Source organism: Scaptodrosophila lebanonensis, unplaced genomic scaffold, assembly GCF_003285725.1.
Source record: "Scaptodrosophila lebanonensis strain 11010-0011.00,11010-0021.00 unplaced genomic scaffold, SlebRS2 tig00000085-arrow-pilon, whole genome shotgun sequence".
Classification (NCBI taxonomy): Eukaryota; Metazoa; Arthropoda; class Insecta; order Diptera; family Drosophilidae; genus Scaptodrosophila; species Scaptodrosophila lebanonensis.
The window spans coordinates 1740494-1753305 of NW_022060564.1; the positions used below are offsets into that span (position 1 = coordinate 1740494).

The 12812-nt window shown below is 36.6% G+C and overlaps 1 protein-coding gene across 1 annotated transcript in view; it reads right to left on the minus strand.

The window, feature by feature from the left end:
- LOC115626555 (discoidin domain-containing receptor 2) overlaps positions 1-12812 on the minus strand; it is a 137524-nt gene that overhangs the window by 118464 nt on the left and 6248 nt on the right. Inside the window, exon 3 of the mRNA XM_030521933.1 lies at positions 4712-4817. Within this exon, the coding sequence (XP_030377793.1) occupies positions 4712-4817 (106 nt within the window). The remainder of the gene's footprint in view (positions 1-4711; positions 4818-12812) is intronic.

Below are 12812 nucleotides of genomic sequence, written 5' to 3' on the forward strand. Positions count from 1 at the left end.
CTGTTGTTATATGCGAACTACTGCATGGGGCCATAAGTTAGTATTCCGAGCACATTTGGGTAATATTTAAGATACCCGTCCCCTAGCCTTTTAAATTGCTTCAATTATGTGTAGGCAACTACAAAGCACTCCCCACCATAGCCTAGCTTTAACTCACCAACTACACAACATCAAAAAGCAAAGGAAAAATGTCGAAAAATTGCCAGGCAGCGAGCAAAATTTATATGTAGCCTACATTTAGGCACCTAAGCGCGCAACACACATTCGCATACACATACACACAAAATGACGATAACTCACAAGTCCCAGCGCTGCCGAAAATAACTCAACTGTCAAAAATTTATGCCAAACACATACGAAGTCAGGCCGAGCGTGAGAACGCACGGTCATATACATTTTCATTAGAAGACATCCATCAAAATTCTCGCATGAATATGGACTTTTCATGTTGCCCCAAAACGAAAACGAAACCAACCAAACGGTAACTTGCCGTACCCCATCAGAGATGCCTACGCACATTGTCATTTCCGAAGACCCAACTCCTCTCTCCTCCCCCCTTCCTAACAACAAAATCAACAGCGCAGCGTAACGAAATAAAAATTTCACAACATACCCGCTCAGAAAAAAAGAAGATAAACGCAATTCGTTGCCTGCTTGCAGGCGCTTTCTGGCAACAATTTCTTCATGGCTGTGGTGTCACTTCCGTTGGCATTTTGCGCCAAGCTGCCAGCGCATAAAAAATAAAGTCGCTCCGCTGCCAACGGAGTTGAAAGCTAGAGGTGTGCGTGACTCATGGCTTCCAGGTGCAAATGAATGATGCGTGATTAGCAATAATTTGAAAGAAATCGAAAATATTTATTGAAAATATTGTAAATTAATATTGACGCCCCTACTAACATTGCATTCCTCAATGCTCACTTTTTCCAGAAATAATATATATAAATATATAATAAAATAAAATCTAATTGAATGGAATAGAATAAAATAGTAAAAAGCAGAATAGTATAAAATAAAATGGAATATAATAGATTAGTAAAAAGTAGAATAGTATAAAATAAAATGGAATAAAATAAAATAGAAATATAACGTATATAGTATAAAGTATTTTTTCAGCTAAATGAGGAAGAATGCCTAAATACTAATTGCCTTTTTATAAAGGTCTAAAGGTAATAAAAATTTTTATTGTCAACACAAATTAATCAAATAACCGCACTGTATTAATAATATTTGTTGAGAGCAATTTGGAAACATTTCGAAGTAATTATCTTACAAGTAAGTTACAATCAATTGCAAAACAAACGCATGGAAAAATAAACCCCAAAACCAAAATGGAAAAAAATATAATATGTCGTTCAATTTTATAAGCATGATGAATAATTTATTTTGAGCATAATTAATTAAAAAACCGTACTGTATTAATAATATTTATAGAGAACAATCTGGAAACATGTCGAAGTAATTATCTTAAGCTACATTCAATTGCAAGACAAACAAAACAAACCCCAAAAACAAAATGTCGATCAATTTTATAAGCATGATGAATAATTTAATTCGTGAGCTCAATTGCATTGTTGGCCGCGTGCACAACTCTAATTCGGTGAAGGGGTGGGCACGGGGATGGTGATGGGGCGACGACGCCGTGAATTGCGAAAGTAAAGTGAAAAACTGAGTAACTGGTTTATTAGCACAGAACACCTGAGTGCGGAGCTCCGGCTATGGTGGAGTTCAAAGAAAGAAAAGTATGGCTAAAATAGGCAAAGAGTTTTTGGTCACGTAAGGCGCATAAAAAATACTATGGCATAATTTGCAGCAAACAACGCCTTTTGTTTTGCGGCCCTGAGCGCTGGAAACTAGGCTACGCTAATAAGTTGTATTGTTGCCAAGTGGGGCAACGTCTTCAATTCTGGCTGCAAGTGCCTAAAAGCATGCCATAAATCTTAAAGGGCGCACTTCGAAGACAGAGATGGTCACTCAACCCTTCAATACTTTTGGCTACATATCTCATTTATCATAGAGAAGCCAACATGTGCCCATCAGCCGTTCTTTGCGCTTCTCATGTGCACCATGATTATGCGATGGGGGAGTGGGGAAAGTGGCGGCAGCGGGGAAGGGGTAGGCAACCTTTTCATTTGTAATAAAATTCATATGACTTTGGACAAGGCGCGCTCGCACTCATGTTTACCGTGAATCCTGCCAACGTCCTGATGTCCTGACGGCCCCACGTTGGGCATCATTAGGCCCGGGCACGCACATTTCTGGCAGCGCAGCATGTGCGCTCCCCGCCCCCTTGTCCTTTCCTTTCCCCATTTTGACTGTGGGGCTACATGCAAAACGCCATGTGTGACATTTTTACTACCAAACATTTGTTTTGCCCCCCTAACCAGGCCCCCTCTGTTGGGCAGGGGTGCAGTCGACACGTACCAGGGCACCGACATCGTCGTTTCTCGTTTCTCCAGCTTTTTTCTGTTGACTTTGCATAATTTTATTGCTTTTCTTTTATTTTTATGCGCTTTGCCTGCCCGCTCGACATTCCACGCTGACGTGTGCTCCACCGAACCGCCCCAGTTACGTATCCAGCGACATTGACATTATAATCAATATTTTGTTGTTGCTTTAGTCATGCGGCTATGTGTCTATTGGTTATATTTTGCCCTTGCCACTGCCTGCTGCTCGAACCACTTTCTTGTCTACGCTAGTCATTAAAGAACAGCATTTTTAGAGCTCGACATTATTTAGTTGTAATAAAGCTAAAGTATTGTGTGATAAACTTTTATATATTAAATGGTACTTGCTATGCTTTGCGGAAATAACATCGAAATGTTAAAGAAATCAACTTTAGAAGTTTTATAAAAAAAAGATTGGGTAAATGTTTAAAAATGTCTGTTTTATAAAATTTGTTTTATTAAATTCGGAATAAAAATATTTATTTAAACAATAATTATATTAGCTTATTGAAAAAAGCACCCAACTGATTCTGATCACATATTTACAACTACTATTAATATATGAATTAATCTCAAAAGCAATCGAAAACATATTTATTAATTTCCACGTTCAATGCAAAATTTTCCAAGCTAAGTAGAACGGTTCTTCTTCTAGCTTTGCTATTCTTTGACTGAAGTAAAAGCCTGCAAATCTAGTGTTAAGTGCTGTCAGATCCTTCAATGGGAAATAAATATTTTGAGAACATCACTAGTACCTAAGTAAACACCAATTGATTGGTTAAATAAACAAATATGAGAATATCACTAGTATACCCAAGTAGGGTCTCAATTATAAGAGTTGAAAGGGATAGAACTTGAAAGAATAAAGTCAATTGATATTCCATGAATGAAGAGTGGTTTTTACTTCGCATATCCTTAACTTCTTTTCTATTTTTGAACTTCAAATGTTTATATATCTTATTATTTCTGAATGTTGTAAAAGGGAATAGCATAGTATCTTACCTTTGTCTGTGCGATTGCTAACCGTTTCTATTTATGAATTCGTTTGTAATAGTGTAGAACTCTTTACTAAAGGGCATCTGATTAGCGTAGAGTCACAGCCTTTAATTTTATTCCTAGTTAACATTGAAATTACGCTAAAGTTGTATTTTATTGCTTGTTTTTGTTTGCGTCGCCCTAAACTTCAGAAAATTGTTGGGCTTGTTGGGCATGTTGTGCCTTTTGCTGCCCAGTGTGGTCGTCAGCGTTGGGCTGTTTGTTTGTGGCACGTTGTGAAATGATTTTAGTGCCTAATAAAATTTTTATATGACCATGTGAGGGTGTACGTATACTTGTATGTGTATGTGTGAGTGAAGGCATTCTGCATGTTGTTTATTATGACATGCCAAAGCAGGCATTATATATTCATGATCTGTACGCTGCTTGCTGCTTGGCTGTCATTTTTGGTCAGCGCTTTCTAAATAATTACTAAAATAAAATAATAAAAAAGCCAGAAATTCTGTTCCCTTTCTCAAAAAAAAAAAACCCGCATGATAAATCATCGCGCTGGCAAATGTTTTGGCAACTTCAACTTGGCGGGCGCCGTCTATCGTTTGTCCTCTGACACAGTCAAATGAATGTCAGCAGAATATAATGCGGCCATAAGTTGTATCATTATTTTAAATGCGCGCTGCCACACTTCTGCTCCTTCTTATTACTGTGCTTGTTGTTGTTGTTGCTGATTCTGACTGTAATTTGCATATATTTTAATTTATGTCATTTTGTGTGAGTGTGAGTGTGTGTGTGTGTTGCTTTTGTTTTTGTGTGTGCGAGTACAACTGACATAAAGGCATTTAAACACGCCATAAAATAATTCATAATAATTTACATGTACAGGAATTCAAGCCACCACCCCCACCCCCTCGCCATTCCCGCTGCTCAGACATGCCCAGGACTTCCGCTGCATGGTCGGGGTGCTCATCAATGTAACCGTTTTTATTAGCCAGCCGAGCACAAGCAGCACAAGATTTTAATGCATGTTTGCTGTTTGCTGTTTATCATTGAAGTTGAACATAAATGACATGCGTGTCTGTCCTTCTCCTTATTTATTTATGGCCTGCCTGGCTTGTTGTTGTTTTGCAGCTTGTATTAAAACTGTGTACCCATGTTTATGGGTCGTACATTGTACGTACATCCATCCATATACATACAAGTATATGTATATACTTGTACACACACAGACAAGTGACTTTGATTTTGGAATAGTACGAGTAGGAGTACTTGCTTACCTGGCATGTTGCGGTCCGACATTCCCCATATCATGTGCTGAGCTGGCGGTTATTTGAGAATCCGCAATGGCGCCAGATTCCATGCCCAGAGCTTGTTTACAAGTACCTAAACGGATTAGAAATGAATGTGCACAAATGCTAATTAGTCAAGTGGATTCATTAAGAGATAGCATTTGTTTTTAATGAGTACTTAAAAGTTCGCTAAGTCCATGTCGCATGGAAATATTTATCGTGATTAACTTTTTCAAAGCCCGATGAGCTTATTGCTTACTAGTATTACAATTCAGCTTATACAATTTAGCCATTTGGTCTGATATTTACAAACTCAAATCATTGTCCATGAAAATCCAATGAAGAAGGTGAAGCACAAGTTCCACCAAGTGGGAATGAACTGCATTTTCGCAGAAGATCGAACCGACCATGGTTGCCTAACATTATTTTAATCTCCCGAGGAGAGTGAATAGCAGCATCAACAGTTATTTTCCTTTATACAAGTATGTATATCTATATTTACATCACTAGTGATTGAGGCATGGCATCGATATTTGATATTTATTTAATGTTGTTGTTTTTAGTTAAATTGTTTCGTTTGTTCGCACTGCATTGTTAAATGCAGTTGAATCAGGAAAAGTAATAACAGGAATCTTTCGGTCTGCCACCTGCATACCAGTTGCTTTAATCAAAGCACATAAACAAAAGCTCTCTAATTATATATGCTAATTAATCAGCATCAAATGGCTAGCCTGCAGTGGATTCGTTGCATAACTCAGGCACAGAGAAAGGCTATTATTTCTATGGCAACAACAACAATAACATCAACAACCGATAGCGGGTCAAATCGTAGGGCGAAACGCCCACCAGCCAACGAAATAAACAATCGTTTGGGCAGCATAAGAAATGCTCATAATTAAAATGAGAAATGTGGTAACATTAACCAAAAATAGCGAAATCACATTGAAACAAATCAAAAAAAAAAAAAAAAAAAAAAAAAAAGAAACGCCGTGCCACAAAATATTTGTTTCTCACCTGTCAGTTCAAGAAAATGCGTTGCAGAAGAAGGGCTGCATAAATTAATTAAGCGCCACAAAAATCAGAAAACAAAAGCAAACCTCAACAACAGAGACGGAGCCGGAGACAGAGGCAGTAGATGCCCGTATACTCTAACTCTTTGAATAGCGCTCTATGTTGGGTTCATCATCATCTTATCTTTCGAAGCGCAAGCTTCGGCAGCACCAGCTCCATTGCTTTGTTGCCATCAATCTGTGCGGCCGGTCGCTCCGATGACTGAAAAGCGCAATTATCGTTTGGCCCCCGACAGAGCACAGTGGGCCTCAAACTAATGCTGCCAATGAAAAAATCCTATCCACACTGTCAAGCATGGTGGAAGAAGGACAGAGGCTGGACATATAATACTTATTGACACCAAAATGAAGAAGGTTGGGTATAAATAAGAATACTTTGGAAGCCAATATTTTATGATAGGTAATAGAAGTAATAGATATGTTAATTATTCATTTACAGCGAATTAATAATTAATGTTAAGGGTGTTATACCAACTGTAGCCTAGACTAGATATTTTTTGTGCTGTAATTATAAAAACGAATTGAAACCAGACTTTTTAAAGAAGTCAAATACACACTTGAGGATATACGCATACTTAGATGCAATCGAATGGAAATCTCATTCTTCAAATCAAGGTTTTTGTTGATTGATCAATAAAAGCATTGATAAGTTGGAATTACACACCCAGTTGGGAGTTGAAATGTCCCCCCCAATCATTAAATTAAATCAAATTTGCATTTCATATCAATAAGTTAATTGGTTTGAATACGCTGTCTACTCCTCCACTCCCTTTCCAATTCAATCACACGTTCGTTTAGAAATAAAATACCCAGAGGTATACGAGTACAGTTTTGTACAACATTTTGGTATCTGAATGGCCCACCGTGCGCCTTTTACTGTGCCACTTGTCGAATGGCAGCTGATGTTACAAATGAAATTCCACTCAAGAAGCGCACACAGTGCCAAGCTCCGAACAAAAGCCAACGGAAGGGTCATGAATAGGTCGCCCTCGTCGACGACGTCATTGTAGTTGTTGCTGTTGTTGTTGTTGTTGTTGTCGACATTGTTGCTGCAGCGCAGATGCTCAACAGCAAAAGCAGACACAAATATCAACAATATTATCATTCAGTGAATAATTAGATGCAATCAGTCAGTGCTTAAGCAGCATGAGGAGTTGCCAAAGAATCTACAAAAACTCTAGAGTCTAGACAAAGGTCAAGCACAGGCCTCGTAGGGACGACTCTGACTCCGCTCTGGCCATCCATGGCTCATAGACGTGCTTTGGAGCGTATCGCCGCATCTGCAGATATAGATACATCTTTGGCAGTTTCATTTTACTGGCTTGTTTTGAGCAGCGCTCATGTTTTTCTACCATCATACTACTCTTTCACTTGCAACAATCTGTGATTTGTTTTTTTCCCTTTTTTGGAATCTTGTCATTAGGAACTGTTTAACGTCGAGGGCTGTGGGAACAATTGTGTGGGTGGTGGGCAACAAATAAGAAGCAAACCAGAGTTTTGAAATTTAATGAGGTTTTATTTGAAAAAAGTAGTTTTTCAAACTTATTATGTTTGTATTTTACGCATAAAAATTAGGCAATTAAAAATGATGAATAAAATATGAATAAATTATAAAACAAACTAAAAAGATAAGGATGCGATTGACTCTCAAATGTGATCAGAGACGAAAACTAAACAAAAAGTAAGAAGGGGAGAAAATTGAATTCCAATTAATATCTACTTAATGAGCTAAAAGAAAGTAAGGAATATCTCCGACTCGTTGTAAAATTGTATTGATAGTACGGAAAGCAGTGCCCTTACTCACAGCCGTAAGTGGTCAGAGATATATATGCTTCAGATATGATTATAGCTTTAAGTGTGATCTAAATATCAACAGCTTACTCATAAGTGTGCACTATTATTTTATTCTGCGAACTTCTCTAACTCATCTCGCCCATCAACATCATCACAACTAAATCATTTACTTTCTTTAGCACTAAAAACTCATTTACCCTGAACGCAATTGCTTAATTATTTACAGACAATGCGCGGCGAAAACTTTAGCACTAAATTGTTGTAATCATTCATTCTGACCCCCCAACCTTCCTTCTGAAGACAACACGAAAGCCCTTCAAAGTCTTGGAAATATTTACATTACGTCTGACATATTGCTGCTCATAAATTATTTTTAATTATTCGAAAAAATGAGGAGAAGAAAAGCCATGAAAACTATAGGAAAACAGTTTTTCGTGCCTGTTGCTGTTCGCTGATCGATGTGCGCGCCATTTTCTAGTTTTTCAATTTTAATGGGCGGCCATTAATTATGACAGCCATAAGTCCACATCAGCTCATTAAAGCACGCGATGTGTGCCAAATCAATGGCAAACAAATGTGCCAATCAGTTGGAAAATATGCTGTTTAAACAAAAATCTACCCATGCAGGCGGCTAAATATGCATCAAAGCATTTTATGGACTTTGGTATTATGTACATACAAACACAAGCAGACAAACGTGTGAGGAACAGTGGGGAGTATTGGGAAATTTTCCTTAAATCGAAATGGAAATAAAGATATTGATTGCACTGTTCATTTCCTCACTTTTTATTAATACTATATTAATGAAAACCCTTTGTGTTCGGTTTCCATTTTGTGAAATAGCAAATATTTGTAGAATTCGTTTGACGACACTCCGTGCTCTTGCAAAGTTTTTGAATTAGAATAAAAGAAAGTCCAATTTGAAAGCATTTTTATAAATAAAGCTATATTTTATGTTTTATATAAATTTATTTTATTTTCTTCGGATTTGAGCAATTTGTTTGTTAAACCTCCTCCAATATGCTCTATTTATTTTAGATATAAAGTGCTCAAACCACTTTATATAGGAGCCTGCCATGCTCAATACATACTTTTCTGTATAGTACTTGTATAAATATATTTTGGATATAAATGGTATAATATTATCTTGCTAAGTGCAAAATTGAGTGGAGGGATAAATATAGTTCTTTTATTTAAGCTTATATTTATGGTCTAAATATTCAAATTTCTATTTGTCGACATATGAATTAAAGTATTATTTAAATATTAATTCTCAAAACTTGATTCATTTATAATCAAGAAACTTAGTTACATATATGGAAATCGATAGAAAATTTATAATTAAATATAATTTTCTAATGCAAAACCCTTCTCTTGATATGTTGAAATCAACAGTAGGTTTATAATTGAATATATATTTTCTGATGCAAACAACTTTTCTTCTTTTTTGTTAACATAAAAAAAAAATTTGTGAGCAATTATTTTACTACACTCCCTACACCCTACACCTACTTTTGATTAAGTGTAGACATTTCTATTTGGGAGAATCTGTATTTATGATATGATTAGCCTATATTTATATGCACAGTTAAAATGTTCCCCACTGTTGTTGGGAGCTTTGGAAACGGGCTGGTAAACTATTTCGTAAGCTCTTATGGCAAAGTGCACAAACTACAAAGTGAAAAGTAAACAATGCAACGGACGGGCGGTTGTTGTTGTTGTTGGTGCGCAAAAGTTGTGCGCAAAATAAATTGCACAAAATTTAATTAACTGCACTTGAGCGCATTGAGTTCGCTCGCTCGTTCGCTCGCTCGTTCGCTCGCCTGTCCGTTGCAGTTTCGCTGCACGTGCTGAGGTGAGTGTGAGAGTTGTTGTTGTTGGCTCTATGTGTGCTTGCGATAATCATAATTCAAATTCAAAAGTTCTCTCTCAAACAACAACAACAACAACAGCAACAACAAACAGCAAGCGCGTGAGCCCGCCAAAGTTTATGAAATTGAAAATTGCACAATTTTACAGTTGGATGCAAGGCATGGCATGGCATGGCATGGACAGGGGAAGGCATGCTTTGTGGGTTGCTCAAAGGCGCCAAAAAGTTACGCCAAACAAGAACAACAACAGCAACAGCGGCAGCAGCAGCATCGCAAACAGCAACAACAACAATCGTGGTTTGTAGAAAGCGGGAAGGGTGCCAGTAGTCGCCTACGAGTAGAACGCGCAACTCAATGACGCGTATCTGCCCGACGCGCTCATAAACAACAAAAGCAACAAGGCGTGCTTTATTAAGCAGAGCCCGCACACAACTTTTGGCCATGGCTCGTTGCGGCTGAAAGTGAACGCGGTGCGGGTGTGTGCGAGTGTATGTGTGTGTTTGTGTGTGTTTGTGTGTGTATTTGAGTGTAAGCATATTATACACGCATTTTAATTGAGTTTCAATAACACCATCCAACATGATTTTGTACAATCCCCATACACCAAAAGTGAAGCTCAGATGGGGCATGAAATAAATACGAGCATGCAGATCTCATCTAACAACAACGGGTTAGAATTTGTAAGGTAAATGGCCAGTCAATTATTGTTATAAATATTTACAATTATTTTGAAATGCTTTTCACATCAAGATTTTAAAGAACTTTGTGTGGAACTGTGATGTACATGGACATTTATAAAAATATAAACAGCTTCTTCTTAAACTAGCATTATATAAATAAATAAACAGCTTCTTACTTCATAAATTATGGGTTCAGCTTATTTATTAAGAAGTAAATTTTAGCTCCGGTAGTATAGGTTTAATCCTGATATACCATCAGCTGCTGACATCGATTTCAATTGAATTTAAATTCAATTTTAAGTTGAATTTATTTCAAATTAGTACGAATAATGAGTAACTTAGTATTTGGTAACTGCTGAGATGCTGAGACTAGCCTATGTTGTAACTATATTGTTGTATCAAAAGCCTAAGGGGATAAATATATCTTGAATGCCTCTTAATCTATATCTGAAATAAATGGAAAGTAAAGTTTTCGATTTGGGATCGCATTTCAAATCTCATTTTCAATTATATTGTCATTAAAATATATAAAAGCGTGGGATTTCATACAAATAATCGATCCATTTCAACTAAAAATTTAATGCATGTAGAAGTCCAATATTGGAATTACTTAGATGCTCCCCCTTTCTCGCACAATTTGCCTAAAACAATTGAAATAGAAATGCTACAAATCTATTATACTTTCGATAATGAGTTTCTAGAATTTCTCTAGTTAATTAAAATTGCTGTTTATTGTTTAGTTGAATATTATTTGGTTGCATAGTGTAATCAAAACGCATGGGCCTTGTATCTTACGGATGCAGCAGCCATTAACAAATGCCTTCCAGCTAATATAGTAGGTGCATGTGTGTAAGTGAGTGTCTAATTGAAAATGAGGTGGTGGGCACACATCGGCAGCGACACAACGTGACGTGACAAACATCTATCACGCAACATTAAACAAGCTGGCGATAGATAAACTAAATGCATTGCACTTACAGATACAAAGTGCAGATACTTTTGCTGTTGTCGCTGCGTTGTACTACAAGCTGAGCGAGATATGCCATAAATTAACATAATTTATGCGTTGGAGGTATATCTTAAATGCACATGTCACCACATTTTCAACGTTCACTTTTGGCACGCGGACTGCGGCAAACACACTGCTCGTACTACTGGACGGTCTCTATCGCCCCAGACATAAATTCCCGAAAATAAGACAGAAAATAGCAACAGACTGAGAAATGAGTAGCATAAGAAAGCCGAAGATGACTTTCCCTAGGAAACATAATTACTTTGTTGGGCATTGCATGTAAAGCATCTTCAGGATAATTATTTTAATTATTTCAATGGCAGTCAAGTGGAAGAAATAAGAAATGTGGAAGAAACCTCTAAGCTCATCTATTTGAAACAATTCTCCTTAAATTACTGCCATTTTCTTTAATTATATTTCAATTTTGTATTCATTTATACATATTTTCAAGCGAATTATGTTTATTTTAAATCGTTTATTTTATTACTAGGTATAACTGCTATGATTATGAATCATCTTTAAAGCAGCCTAACATTGTGCATAGTCTAGATCTACTCTGAACTCCATTACAAGTGTGGACAATTGAATTCCAACTGGACTTATAAGCTTATAACAAATAGACTCTTTAATAATTGATATACATTTAAAATTTATAGCAATATTACTCGCCTTTTCGAAACATGATTCAACCATTCATTTAGTTACATATTTCTAAAAATTCAATTCATTACTATTTATCCTTTTTATTTAGTTCTCTTCATTTCCATTCATTGGTCTTAATTTATATTTAATGCAATTCAATGCTATTTCTGTTCACCTGGATTTATTTTCATTCATTGCTCTCTTTTTATATATATTTGAAATATAGTTTATTTATTCATATTTATATTATGACATAATTTGTAGTTATATTTATTTCTGTTATTTTCATTTCTACTGATTTCTGTTCACTTCGAATCATCTCCATTTATTTAAATTCATGAATTGTAATTGATATTCATTTATATTTATTTACATCAGCTCAAATTGATTTATATGACTTTTTTTATATTTATTTGAATGCACATCTATTAATTTTTTTCTATTCTGTGCAACTTTGTTATCCTGAGAAGCAGTCTTTTAATTGTAATTCATAGTCAACGTTCTAAAAAAACAATCTTTTGTTTCTCAGAACTTAGAACTGATTCTGTTGACTTGCTTTTCTAGGCGTTGCAAGACCCATAATAAAAGCAACAATCCCTTTCGAAAGGGTATCGCAACATCAACTGGCCTGAGAGCAAAACATGTTCATGTTGCTGGTTGCTCTAATCGCCACGAAGTTATCAGCGCTTGCTCGCTGACTTGAGCGTAACTTTTAATTTATCGGCTCCACTCTGCGGGGCATGCAAAATGTGCATTGGGCATGCCGTGTTGTGGGTGCTGGGCTGTTGGTTGTTGTTGTTGTTATTGTTGTGGGTCCCGTTGGGGTCGCGAGACTGCGCATAAGTTGCTGGTGCCAAGCTATTAATTGTTGTTTAATTTTTTGTATATGTTTTGTTTCTATGTTTTATTTCGTTTTTGACGTGCCTCTTGTCAGTTCGCCGCTATCAGGCCCACAATCTATGCAGCTGTGAGCTTAGACCCGAAGCCCAGCTCTAGGCCTGTGAAGTGGAGCACAAGAAA